The sequence below is a fragment of the Chelonia mydas genome, chromosome 24 (genome assembly GCF_015237465.2).
Source record: "Chelonia mydas isolate rCheMyd1 chromosome 24, rCheMyd1.pri.v2, whole genome shotgun sequence".
NCBI lineage: Eukaryota > Metazoa > Chordata > Testudines > Cheloniidae > Chelonia > Chelonia mydas.
The window spans coordinates 1,494,452-1,507,496 of record NC_051264.2 but is presented as its reverse complement, the minus strand read 5'-3'; the positions used below and the strand labels follow the sequence as shown (position 1 = coordinate 1,507,496).

At 68.3% G+C, this 13,045-nt stretch overlaps 1 protein-coding gene and 1 long non-coding RNA gene across 16 annotated transcripts in view; one reads left to right on the top strand and one right to left on the bottom strand.

The window, feature by feature from the left end:
• Positions 1-202: 202 nt before the first annotated feature.
• LOC114021306 lies at positions 203-9,416 on the top strand. Its single transcript, XR_005222989.2, has 4 exons — positions 203-515; positions 4,470-4,614; positions 4,778-4,887; positions 5,516-9,416. It is a non-coding gene; the product is annotated as an uncharacterized LOC114021306 (long non-coding RNA).
• Positions 9,026-13,045, bottom strand: part of DENND4B (DENN domain containing 4B) — a 20,423-nt gene continuing 16,403 nt past the window's right edge. For 14 of the 15 annotated variants that reach the window (XM_037882870.2, XM_043535624.1, XM_037882868.2 and 11 more), the window contains 6 exons: positions 12,437-12,587; positions 11,776-12,021; positions 11,557-11,662; positions 11,264-11,429; positions 10,708-10,772; positions 9,026-10,298 (listed from right to left, as the gene is read on the bottom strand). In XM_037882870.2, the coding sequence (XP_037738798.1) occupies positions 10,153-10,298; positions 10,708-10,772; positions 11,264-11,429; positions 11,557-11,662; positions 11,776-12,021; positions 12,437-12,587 (880 nt within the window). In that variant the 3' untranslated portion in view covers positions 9,026-10,152. Of the gene's footprint in view, positions 10,299-10,707; positions 10,773-11,263; positions 11,430-11,556; positions 11,663-11,775; positions 12,022-12,436; positions 12,588-13,045 lie in introns of those variants that run through there. The other variant, XM_043535625.1, reaches the window with a different exon arrangement.

Below are 13,045 nucleotides of genomic sequence, written 5' to 3'. Positions count from 1 at the left end.
CCTGAGCAACGACGCCTGTTGGTCGAGACGACAGACCGACGGAAGCCTAGACCAATCGAAGTGGAGGCTACACCCCGACGCCCGCCCTGTAGCTCCCACTGGCTGATGGCACCGTTGATTGGCGTCGGCCGCGACCACTGGGAGGCGGCAAAAGCGCCCCGTGGGGCGCCTTTAATGGATCTCTTAGCCTGGACATCCGGGTACCCTGTGGCTCTATTATATGTCGGCGGGCAAAAAGCAAATTTGGCCCTTCTCGGGCGTTTTGGGCGACGGCGGCCACCGTACCTCGGTTACCCCAATTATCTTCCTCCCTTTAACCCCCCCCCCCACTGTACCTGGGGGGCACGGGGGGGGCACCCAGCTAAGGCCCCATCACCAGAGTGGGTGCTGGGCACCCAGGCCAGGCCGGGGGCGCCAGGAGAGGGGTGCCCAGTCTGGTGGGACGTATTCCTGGAGGGTTCATCACAGGCCCCATTCTCCATTCCTGGCGACGCCAGGACCCCGACGTGGGGCAGGTTGGCGCAGGAGATGGGGGAGGGGTGGGGGGGTCAGGATGGCACAGGTGATGGGGGCGGGGCGTGGGGCAGGTTGGCGCAGGTGATGGGGGAGGGGTGTGGGGGTCAGGATGGCACGGGTGATGGGGGCAGGGCGTGGGGCTGGCTGGCACAGGTGATGTGGGAGGGGTGTGGGGGTCAGGATGGCACGGGTGATGGGGCGGGGCGTGGGGCAGGTTGGCGCAGGAGATGGGGGAGGGGTGTGGGGGTCAGGATGGCACGGGTGATGGGGCGGGGCGTGGGGCTTGTTGGCGCAGGTGATGGGGGAGGGGTGGGGGGGTCAGGATGGCACGGGTGATGGGGGCGGGGCGTGGGGCTGGTTGGCGCAGGTGATTGGGAGGGGCGTGGGGGGTCAGGATGGCACGGGTGATGGGGGCGGGGCGTGGGGCAGGTTGGCGCAGGAGATGGGGGAGGGGTGGGGGGGTCAGGATGGCACGGGTGATGGGGCGGGGCGTGGGGCAGGTTGGCGCAGGTGATGGGGGAGGAGTGTGGGGGTCAGGATGGCACGGGTGATGGGGCGGGGCGTGGGGCAGGTTGGCGCAGGTGATGGGGGAGGAGTGTGGGGGTCAGGATGGCACAGGTGATGGGGGCAGGGCGTGGGGCAGGTTGGCGCAGGTGATGGGGGAGGGGTGTGGGGGTCAGGATGGCACAGGTGATGGGGGCGGTGCGTGGAGCTGGTTGGCGCAGGAGATGGGGGAGGGGTGGGGGGGTCAGGATGGCACGGGTGATGGGGCGGTGCGTGGAGCTGGTTGGCGCAGGAGATGGGGGAGGGGTGTGGGGGTCAGGATGGCACGGGTGATGGGGGCGGGGCGTGGGGCAGGTTGGCGCAGGTGATGGGGAGGGGGGGGGTCAGGATGGCACGGGTGATGGGGCGGGGCGTGGGGCTGGTTGGCGCAGGTGATGGGGGAGGGGTGTGGGGGTCAGGATGGCACGGGTGATGGGGGCGGGGCGTGGGGCAGGTTGGCGCAGGTGATGGGGGAGGGGTGTGGGGGTCAGGATGGCACGGGTGATGGGGGCAGGGCGTGGGGCTGGTTGGCACAGGTGATGGGGGAGGGGTGGGGGGGTCAGGATGGCACGGGTGATGGGGGGCGGGGCGTGGGGCTGGTTGGCGCAGGTGATGGGGGAGGGGTGTGGGGGGTCAGGATGGCACGGGTGTTGGGGCGGGGCGTGGGGCAGGTTGGCGCAGGTGATGGGGGGGGTCAGGATGGCACGGGTGATGGGGCGGGGCGTGGGGCAGGTTGGCGCAGGTGATGGGGGAGGGGTGGGGGGGTCAGGATGGCACGGGTGATGGGGCGGGGTGTGGGGCTGGTTGGCACAGGTGATGGGGGAGGAGTGTGGGGGTCAGGATGGCACGGGTGATGGGGCGGGGCGTGGAGCTGGTTGGCGCAGGAGATGGGGGAGGGGTGTGGGGGTTCAGGATGGCACGGGTGATGGGGGCAGGGCGTGGAGCTGGTTGGCGCAGGAGATGGGGGAGGGGTGTGGGGGTCAGGATGGCACGGGTGATGGGGCGGGGCGTGGGGCAGGTTGACGCAGGTGATGGGGGAGGGGTGGGGGGGTCAGGATGGCACGGTGATTGGGAGGGGCGTGGGGGGGCAGGATGGCACAGGTGATGGGGGCGGGGCGTGGGGCAGGTTGGCGCAGGAGATGGGGGAGGGGTGTGGGGGTTCAGGATGGCACGGGTGATGGGGGCGGTGCGTGGAGCTGGTTGGCGCAGGAGATGGGGGAGGGGTGGGGGGGTCAGGATGGCACAGGTGATGGGGGCGGGGCGTGGGGCAGGTTGGCGCAGGTGATGGGGGAGGGGTGTGGGGGTCAGGATGGCACAGGTGATGGGGGCGGGGCGTGGGGCAGGTTGGCGCAGGTGATGGGGGAGGGGTGTGGGGGGTCAGGATGGCACGGGTGATGGGGCGGGGCGTGGGGCAGGTTGGCGCAGGTGATGGGGGAGGGGTGTGGGGGGTCAGGATGGCACGGGTGATGGGGGCAGGGCGTGGGGCTGGCTGGCACAGGTGATGTGGGAGGGGTGTGGGGGTCAGGATGGCACGGGTGATGGGGCGGGGCGTGGGGCTGGTTGGCGCAGGTGATGGGGGAGAGTGTAGGAGGTCTGGATGGCATGGGTGATGGGGGCAGGGCGTGGGGCAGGTTGGCGCAGGAGATGGGGGAGGGGTGTGGGGGTCAGGATGGCACGGGTGATGGGGCGGGGCGTGGGGCAGGTTGGCGCAGGTGATGGGGGAGGGGTGGGGGGCAGGATGGCACGGGTGATGGGGGCGGGGCGTGGGGCTTGTTGGCGCAGGTGATGGGGGAGGGGTGTGGGGGGGCAGGATGGCACGGGTGATGGGGGCAGGGCGTGGGGCAGGTTGGCGCAGGTGATTGGGAGGGGCGTGGGGGGGCAGGATGGCACGGGTGATGGGGGCGGGGCGTGGGGCAGGTTGGCGCAGGAGATGGGGGAGGGGTGTGGGGGTTCAGGATGGCACGGGTGATGGGGGCGGTGCGTGGAGCTGGTTGGCGCAGGAGATGGGGGAGGGTGTGGGGGGTCAGGATGGCACGGGTGATGGGGGCGGGGCGTGGGGCAGGTTGGCGCAGGTGATGGGGGAGGGGTGGGGTCAGGATGGCACGGGTGATGGGGGCGGGGCGTGGGGCTGGTTGGCACAGGTGATGGGGAGGGGTGGGGGGGTCAGGATGGCACAGGTGATGGGGGCGGGGCGTGGGGCAGGTTGGCGCAGGTGATGGGGGAGAGTGTGGGAAGTCAGGATGGCACGGGTGATGGGGGCAGGGCGTGGGGCAGGTTGGCGCAGGTGATGGGGAGGGGTGTGGGGGGTCAGGATGGCACGGGTGATGGGGGCAGGGCGTGGGGCAGGTTGGCGCAGGTGATGGGGAGGGGTGTGGGGGGTCAGGATGGCACGGGTGATGGGGCGGGGCGTGGGGCAGGTTGGCGCAGGTGATGGGGGAGGGGTGTGGGGGGTCAGGATGGCACGGGTGATGGGGCGGGGCGTGGGGCAGGTTGGCGCAGGTGATGGGGGAGGAGTGTGGGGGTCAGGATGGCACGGGTGATGGGGCGGGGCGTGGGGCAGGTTGGCGCAGGTGATGGGGGAGGAGTGTGGGGGTCAGGATGGCACGGGTGATGGGGGCAGGGCGTGGGGCAGGTTGGCGCAGGTGATGGGGAGGGGTGTGGGGGGTCAGGATGGCACGGGTGATGGGGCGGGGCGTGGGGCAGGTTGGCGCAGGTGATGGGGAGGGGGGGGTCAGGATGGCACGGGTGATGGGGCGGGGTGTGGGGCAGGTTGGCGCAGGTGATGGGGGAGGGGTGTGGGGGGTCAGGATGGCACGGGTGATGGGGCGGGGCGTGGGGCAGGTTGGCGCAGGTGATGGGGGAGGAGTGTGGGGGTCAGGATGGCACGGGTGATGGGGGCGGGGCGTGGGGCTGGTTGGCGCAGGTGATGGGGGAGGGGTGGGGGGGCAGGATGGCACGGGTGATGGGGGCGGGGCGTGGGGCTGGTTGGCGCAGGTGATGGGGGCGGGGTGTGGGGGGGTAGGATGGCACGGGTGAGGAGGTGCCAGGGTCAGGGTGGTGCAGAGGATGGGGGGAGTGCCACCGAGGTCTGGTGGCCCAAGTGTTCGGGGCGGGCGCCACATCTGATGACTCTTGGGGCTGCCCCTCACACAGCTCTGGGAGCCAAGGGGAAAAGTGGGGGGTGTAGAGGAACACTGGGGCACATGGCATTTGGATGGGCTGCACCCACATGTGGAGTGGGCCACATGGAGGTGTTTGGAACGTGCGCAGGGGATGCAGGGGCATGGAGCTGGCACAGGGAGGCAGCATGTTTTCATGCTGTTCCTGAGGATAACGTTTCAGATTCCCCCAGGCCTGACAGTGAGATTGTGAATTATCCCCTTTAACATTCATTGTTTGCACTGTGGTAGCAACTAGGGGCCCTAGACAGGGATCGGGGCCCGTGGTGCCAGATGTTGTGCACACACAGAACAGACCCACAGTCCTGGCCATGCAGCACTTACGTCAGAGTACAAGAGCTGACACAACGGGTGGCTACAACGCACAAAGAACGAGGTAAGTCATGGAGAATACGTCCATCAATGGCTGTAAGTCAAGGCAGTCAGGGATGCAACCCCATGCTCCAGGTGTCCCTGAACTTCCAACTCCAGAAGCTGGAAGTGGACGACAGGGGATGGATCACTGGATAATCGCCCTGTTCTGTTCCTTCCCCGTGAAGCACCTGGCAGCGGCCATGCTCAGAAGACAGGATGGTGGTAGCTGGCCCATCGCTCTGCCCCACTATGGTTGATCTTATATACTCACAACGAAAGGTCAGCAAAGCACCAGGTAACAATGAGAATTATGAACATCAGAACACTCCCTGGTCACAGCACAGCCGGAGCCTAAAACGAGGTCTTCCCCATGGGTGGCACATGAACTGCCGGCTTGGGGAGCCTAGCCCCCAGCCCCACCCCTTCTGCCCAAGGCTCTGCCTCATCCACCACCACCCCCGCACAGCCACTGGCCCCCACCCCAGGCTAGGACCCCCCGCCCCGGAGCGCCGGGAGGGAGGGCAGTGTGGCCCCAGCCCCTGGAGCCAGGCCACAGAGCGGAAGCAGGAGGCCTGGGGGCAGAGCGTGGGCAGGGCCATGCCTGGCTGTTTGGGGAGGCACAGCCTCCCCCAGCCTATGGTACCCGCCACCCATGGTCTTCCCCGTGCATTGCACTGCAGCCCGAGGGAATGATATTCCATCCCAGCAGTGTCACGCTGCGCCGCAGAATCCAGGTGTCCTGCTGCCCCATGGCATCGCACTCCATATTTTGGCACAACGTTGCCTCGCTGTTTTTCAATGCACCAACGTCCCATGGCTGCCTGAGGGCACTTTGATGCGACGTGACTGTTCCGTGGATGCGGTACAGCCCTGCTCGCAGCGTGACCGCTGTCAGCCAATATTGCCTCACTGTTTCCTTGCAGCTCCCCCTCCCGTCGGTCTGTCTGTCTCTACTTGTCTCAGAGGTAAACCGAGTCCCCTCCTGCGTTCCTCACTTCAGCCGTGGCAGCCGTGGAGCAGCAGCCCGCCCACCCTGCCGGGACAGCTTAAAAATCCACCAAACTCGCAGTTTGCGCGAACTGTGCTGTGAAGACACCCCCTAGGACTGTTGGCTTCTCTGTTCGCTGTGCACAGCGCCTGGTGCCAGAGGCTCGGTGGCGGCACCGCCGTGCGGTCGCATCACAGCAGCCCAGGCCTGCGACACCAACTCTGCTTGGTTACAACGGCACCAGGGTGTAAACATCACCGTGGTGGCTCAGCGGAATTCCCCCTTCCAGCTCCGTGGGACCCGGAGAACGGTACGCCTGGCCGCTGCTGGAAGCAGGGGGAGTCGGCCGTTGGCTTCGCCGGCCTGGAATACGTCACACCAGCTCCAGGTTGATCAGTCTCCCTGCTAGCAGCCGCGATCCCAGGTGTGTCCGCCCCACGCACACAGCGATTCGCTGGTGACGGCGCTGCCGGGCCCCTTTCTCCTTTGACATGGCAGCCGTCGGTTAGGGCAGCTCCTTTTTCATTCTTTTGGTGAGAGGGAATTTCCCGTCGCAAGCCGATGGGCCAGAGGCCGCGTGCGCTGCCGAGTTCGGGGGGGTGGCACAGCTCTCGTGGATGCCAGAAGCTGGGCCCCGGGAACGACTCAGAGTTTGCCCTCTGCGTGCAGCCGCCTCGGGAAATAGCGTCACAGAAAACCACAGAACTGCTGAACGTAAAAACATGTGGCCCGGGCCTGGGAGCCTGATGCCAGAATTCAAGATGGCTGCCAAGGGAGAGAAATGGAGCCAAGCCAACACTCTAGCCTTCCTTGTCCATGATCGATGGTTTATTAGCCCCTCTCCCACCTCATTGGCTAACCGCAGGTGATTGACAAGCACCCTGGTGCAGACGCAGGGCTCTTCGATTGGCCGGGACTCTCTCAGGCCCGTAACTTGTACACGGTCCAGCCAATAAGCAGGCAGGGACGACAACCCAAGCCGTAACCTATAGCTTCCCCCCCGAGGCTATTTGTGGGGCGCTGAAGCGAAGCGGCCGTCCCGGGGGAGGCTGGAGTTCCCAAGCCGGAGAGTCTGGTTTCCGGGCGCGGGGACCGGTGGCGGCACGTCACAGCCCCGGGAATTGCTCTCCTCTTGGCCCCCGCGTTTGATCTCCTGCCAGGCTGCGCGCTCGCTCGGGGCAGTCTGGGGAGGAGACGCCCCGGAGGCCAGGCAGGCTGGGGGGGGTCACACAACAGCAGGGAGGCTTTGCCAGCCTCCATCTCGCTGGCTCCTCAAACAAGAGGGTTTAAAGTTCACAGCAGAGGGGGCCGGTCGTGGCTCCCCCCCCACCCCCCGGCTTCGGCTGGAGCTTTGCAGGGGCGGCTCGTCCCCCTTCAAAGCGTGGGGGGGTGGCAGCAGCCGGCTGAAGCGCAGATGCCCTGCAGCCATACAGCACGAGAGCGAGCACTCTGCTCACGGGTGCCCTTGGCTTCCGGCCGGCCGGCGGCTGGGCTGCGTGGGATGAGAGGGCCCCAGCCTGCAGGGCCACGCCGGCGTCACCCGCCCCGGCACGAGGCTCGCTCAGAGGGGAGGTTTTATTGGCCTAGGGACAGGCCTCGAGCCTGTGGGTCCCCACTCAGCTCTCCCTGCACCACAGAGGCCCCTGGGCCCAGTGCGTCCCTCCTTGGCGGGCAGCAGACCAGCCCCAAAACACTAGTAGGGCCTACACAAAAACACGGGCTATGTTCTACTCAAAGGTTGTTTTTAAAGTCTTGATTGGGGGTGGAGGTCAGGAAGGGAGGGGGGGTGACACACCACGCTCAGAGGGTCATGTTAGGGGCAAAGCTCAGGCTAACAATCCACGTGCTCTGGGGGCAGGCGGAGCCGCACACAGCCGGGACGTGGGCTCCGGATGGAGGTGGCCCTGCCCATTACTGCAGGTGGGATGCCCGTGGGCAGCTGCTCTATAAGGCAGCCTTGTGGATGACAGGGCAGCAGGAGCCAGGTTGGGCTGACCCCGGGCAGGGCACCCGCTCTGTTTGCAGCCCCCGGCCCCGCTGCTGCTCGGTGCGTCCTCTGCAGCGCAAGTGCCGGATGGATGGAGCCTGCCCCATGGCATGGCCGTGTGTTGCCGCCAGCGGGGGTGCCCGGGGGTGCCCAGGGCGGCAGTGATTAGCTCATGCCGGCCTCCTGGACAGACCTCCTCTGTGAGCGGCTGCTGTGAGGCCGGAGATGCAGAGGGTGCAGCCTGCAGGGAGCAGCGAGGGGGACTGGGGCGGCCTGCACACAAGGGGTCAATTGTACACACAGGCCCCAGCTTCCTTCCTTGGCGGAAGCCACCAGCGAGCAGGGCGAGGAGGCGGCTGGGCAGGGCAGGGCAGGGCCGCCCCAGCCCCAACCCAGGACTAGCCTGTGGCACTGCAAAGGGAGGCTGCAGCAGGAGGTTTGGGGTTCCTGCCGGCTGCACGGGGAGGGAGTGGCTCTCACCTGGCAGTAGAAGAGAGGTTCGGCCAGTCCTGGAGCCGCGAAAGGAGCCAGCCGGGCTCGGAGACACAACCCGGCCAGAGCGCAGCAGCTCTAACATGCCGGGGCCTGTACGGCTGTTGGTGCTGTGAACCTCGCTGCAGAGCCCCGCGAGCTCTCAGCACATGCGCCCCTCGCTGTGGGGCTGGGACGGGCTCTGCACTGCTCAGGCTGCGGGCCTCTGCCAAGCAGGGGCTGTGAGAACAGGATGGGGGCCAGGCCGCTCCAAGCCGGGGTGATGGGAGGCACCTGCTGGGAGTCAGAGGTGCCCGGGCAAAGCCCCAGGGAGGGGAGATGGGACGAGCGCTGAGGGGGGCCTGGGGCTCCCCGTGGTACTGGATGCCTCCAGCTGGACAGAGGGGAGGGGGGCGGTCTCACCAAGCCCTGAGTTAGGCCCCAGAGCTCATGAGATGCTGGTAAGGGCCCGTGCCTGGTTTTTCAGGGTGTCTGAGCCCCCGCCCCACAGCAGGGGTGACGATCACAGCCCTGCCGCTCCCCCAGGCAGGTGCCGGCAGGACCCAGCTGGGATCTGCACACGCAGCCTGGGGCATGGAGCGCCCAGCTCCCCGCCCCCGGCAGCCCCCGGGATCCCCCCGCTGCGAACACGGGCTCTGCTCCACCCTCCCTGCCTGGCTCCTGCTGCTCCCCCAAACTCCTCCCAGCTCAGCCTCACACTGCTGCCGCTCTGATTGGCTGCTCTGCCCAGGGAGGCAGGATAGTGGGGAAGGCAGCCAATCAGATGCTGGTGGGGGGGGCAGGCCCAGCCCAGACCTGCGCTGCCCCTTGCCACCACACCCCACTTCGGCCATGGGGGCTCCTCTCGGCCACTCAGAGCCGGGGAAGGGGCAGGGCAGAAACAGATGAGTGAGGGAGAGGGGCTGAGGCTGCCTCCTTGCAACCCCCCCCACCCCACACACACACCCCTACACCATGAGGCAGAGAAAATACTGAAGCGGTTTTATTTACAGACCCAACAAAAACCCAAACGAAACAAAGGGGTCGGGGAGGGGTGACGCCCTATTGCACAGTTTGAACCCCAGAGATGGGGGGGCACAGGCACCAGCGCATGGGGAGCCCCCAGCATCCCCTCCCCCTCAGTGCCTACTGCCCCTTTCCCAGCCACAGGGGGGAGAGAAACAGCTTCCCGGGCAGGCGTGAGTGAGATGGGGAGTGCACAATGACCCAGCCCCACGGCAGCCCAGGGTGTCCAGCAGGGGGCACGTGGGGGGTCGTGGGGCCCGGCTTGCATGGCACCCGCTCACCAGCACAGCGGTTACAGCACAAGCTAACGGCGGCCACGGGGAGAATAAATAAATTACAAAATATATTAACACTGACGTTAAAAAAAACCAACCACCAACTGCCCTGGAGGAGGGGCCGTGCCCCGGGGGACCCCCCCCAGGACAGTGTCCAAAAACAGAGAGAGCTCTGGGGATGCAGGAGCCGTGGGCTGGACGGATGCTCACCCGTCTGCGGGGCCGGTTCACTACCAGTGTCTGGCTCCAAACAGCACCGGGGTCTGGGGGGAGCCACCAGCGGGGCTGAGCAGTGCCGACCCCCCAGACATACCCGTGGGTGCTGGGGCCCCTCCCATCCCTCCAGCACAGGCAGCCGCTGAGAGCTGCCGTCAGCAGGGCCTCGAAGGCCCCAGTCCAGTCGGCACAGGAGGGGCTGGGCTATGCCCAGAGCAGGATCTCGGCCCTGCCCGACCAGCCCCCCACTTCTTTGCCCTATGGCTGGGCAGCAGCTGCCCCTGCTTCTCCTCCCAGCCCGTGGGGCAGGGGGGGCAACGTAGAGCTACGGCCCCCAGGGGCAGGACTGGCTGAAGTGCCGGGGGCAGCAGGGGCTCTCCAGGTCCCACTTAACTCTGCCTCGGCTCAGAGGGCACCAAGTGCTGCCCCCCGGCTCCCAGAAGAACCCCCGGGGGAAGTGGGGGTGGCATATGGTTTGGTATCAGCTATGCCCTGCCCCCCGCCTGCCGTGGAGCTGCTCCCCCCCCCCCGAAACCCAGTTCAGTCCCCAAATTCCTTCCTGGGGGGAGGGGTCCTGGGCTCCCGGGCGGCCTGGCATTAGCACTCCAGGGTGGCGCCGAAGCTCCGGCGGCAGTCGATGGCCTTGGAGCTGGGTGGCTGTGCCCGCCGCCGTGTCAGCTCCTCCTTGCCCAGGCTGCTGGCCACCTTGGCGTAGGCGGCTTTGTACTTCTTGTCGAAGGTGGCTGCGGGGGAGACGGGGATCAGGCACTGAGGGGCCCGGGGCCCAGCCTGCAGCCAACCCGCGCACCCCGGGTCCCCCAGCCCCTCCATAGGCCAAGCGAGTGTGGTGCCCCCCCGCAACTGGCTCAGACCAATGGGCCCGGCTGGCCTGCTATCCGCCCCCCCGCCGACCAATGGGCCCAGCTGGACCCATATCTCCCCCCACAGACCAATGGGCCCGGCTGGCCCAGTATTCCCCCACACCCACACGGACCAAATGGGGCGCCCTGCCCAGCCAGGCCAGTATCCCCCCCTCCTCCCCACCACTGGGCCCGGCCGGCCCAATATCCATGCCTCCCCTCGCCCACCAATGGGCCCGGCCGCAGGCCCCTCTCAGTCCCTGTTCTTTCCAATGCCCCCCCAGCCCCATACCGATGTTGACGTGGTCCCTGCCCAGTGCAGCCAGCATGAGGAAGAGGATCTCCCGGTAAATGCTCCTACAGGAGGACGGGGAGAGAGTGACACTGAGTGGGGGAGACAGAGCAGAGAGAGGGAGAGCACAGGGGGGCAGAGTGGTGAACAAGGGGCAGAGCCGCAGCAGCCGGTACCTCTGCAGGGGACAGAGCCAGGGTGGGGAGCCAGGGGGAGGGGGGGGTACCTCTGCAGGGGGCAGAGCCAGGGGGTGGGGCAGGGGGTGGAGTCAGGGGCGGAGCTGGGGGGTGGACTCTGCAGGAGGTGGAGTCAGGGGCAGTACCTCTGCAGGCCAGGGGGTGGAGTCGGAGGCAGGGGGCGGACCCGAGGCGGTACCCCCGCAGGGTCTGGGGGGCGGAGCCGGGGGTGGTACCTCGGCAGGGGGCAGGGTCTGGGGCAGGGGGCGGAGCCAGGGGTGGGACCTCTGGGGGGTGGGGGGCAGGGTCTGGGGCCAGGGGCGGAGCCAGGGGCGGTACCTCTGCGGGGTGGGGGCAGGGGGCGGAGCCAGGGGCGGTACCTCTGCAGGGGCGGGGGGCTGGGCTCCACGGCCAGGGTCTGCAGGAAGAGGGCGATGGCCTTATGCATCTCGCCCAGCCCCACATGGCTCAGCACGGCCTCCAGGAACGCCAGCGAGAAGGGGCTGCTGGGATGGCGCCAGGACTGCAGCCGGGCAGCACTGTTCCCTGTGGGGAGAGAGTGGGGGTCACTGCACAGGCCGTTCCCTGCCCCAAGCCCCACAGACACCCCCCCATGCTGACCCACAGCACCCCTCCCCCACCCCACCCCTGTGCCCCCGCCCCAGCTACTCACTGTGGATCCTCCAAAGCACATAGAGGGGGGGGCAGCTGTGGGGGTCTGGGGTCAGGACGTCCCACAGCAGGCGCACGCACACCGGGGGGGCCTCCAGGGGCTGGACCTGCAAGAGAGACGTGTGGGGGTGCGGGTCAGAACCGGGGGGGACCCCCCAGCTCCCGGGCTGCTCGCTGGCGCATGGGGCGGGTGCCCCTCCGGCTCCCGCAGGCCCCGTACCTGGGGCGTGGGCCTGACGTGCTGGGAGGCCAGCACCAGCTGCAGCAGGTTGCTGGGCAGGCCGAGGCGCCGGAAATACCAGACCAGGTTCCAGTATATTATGGGATGGCTGTCCACCAGCTCCGGCTGGGCCAGGAACTCGCTGCCCTCGTTCTCCAGCAGGCTCTCCAGCTCCTTGCGCAGCACCAGGGGGCTCAGGTAGGCGAAGGTCACGAGCTCCGAGCGTGGGGCAGGGCCCCCGGGCCCCTGCAGGGAGACGGGCTGCGCTCAGGGCCCACTGACCGGGCTGCCCCACGCCCCTCTGCCGGGCCACGGCCCTCCGCCCAGCTGTGCCCGTGCCCCTCTGTCGGGCCAAGGCTCCCGGCCCCCCGCCCAGCTCTGCCTGCGCCCCTCTCCCGGCCCCCCGCCCAGCTCTGCCCATGCCCCTCTGCCGGGCCACAGCCCCCTGCCCCCTGCCCAGCTCTGCCCGCCCCGCAGTCCCAGCCCGCCCTCGGGCAGGGGCGGGTAACCCTTGGGCAGTGCAGCCAGGTGCCTGGCGGAGTCAGGCCTGTGGGGCTCTGGGGGCAGTGCCCGCAGCGCCCCCTTCTGGCCGGCTCTGAGCCTCGCTCAGCGGCAGGGGGCCGGTCTCAGGACTGATGGGGCGGGGAATTGGGGGCCGTACCGAGGAGTCCGCGCAGCCGTTGCAGAGCGACGGGGGGTCCCCTGGCTGCGGCTCGGCCTCGTCCAGAGCCAGGCACCGGGAGCGGTCGCTGAGCACCGGGCCTCGGGCAGCTGGCGGCTGCTCCCCGCGGCTCTGGGGAGACTCCGAGGGGCTGGGGAGGGAGGAGGCTGGTTACTGCTGGGCTGCTCGGCACCAGCCCCCACGCCTGGGGGGACACGGCCCCCTAACAGCCCCCCCATCCGCCAGCCCCCGCCCAAGGGCGGTCGCCACCCGACGGTTCCCATGACGACGGCGCGCCCGGCGAGATCCCAGAACAAGGCAGGTTCCAGACCCCTGAATGATGTGAGCCCGCCCCCCCGCCCCGAGATTCCCCGCCCATCGCCCCCCCAAGTCACCCCACGCCCCAGACTTCAGAGGGCAGAGCATGGCGCGGCAGTGGGGTTCCCCCCCGCCAAGGATGGGAGAGCTGCAGGGCAGTTTCCTAATGGGGGGGGGACTGCAGGGGGGTCCCCCTGAGGGTGGGGGGACCTCAGGGGGGTCCCCCACGGGTGTGAGGCTGCAGTGGTGTCCCCCACAAGGACAGGGAGGGTACAGGGGGACCCCCTTGAG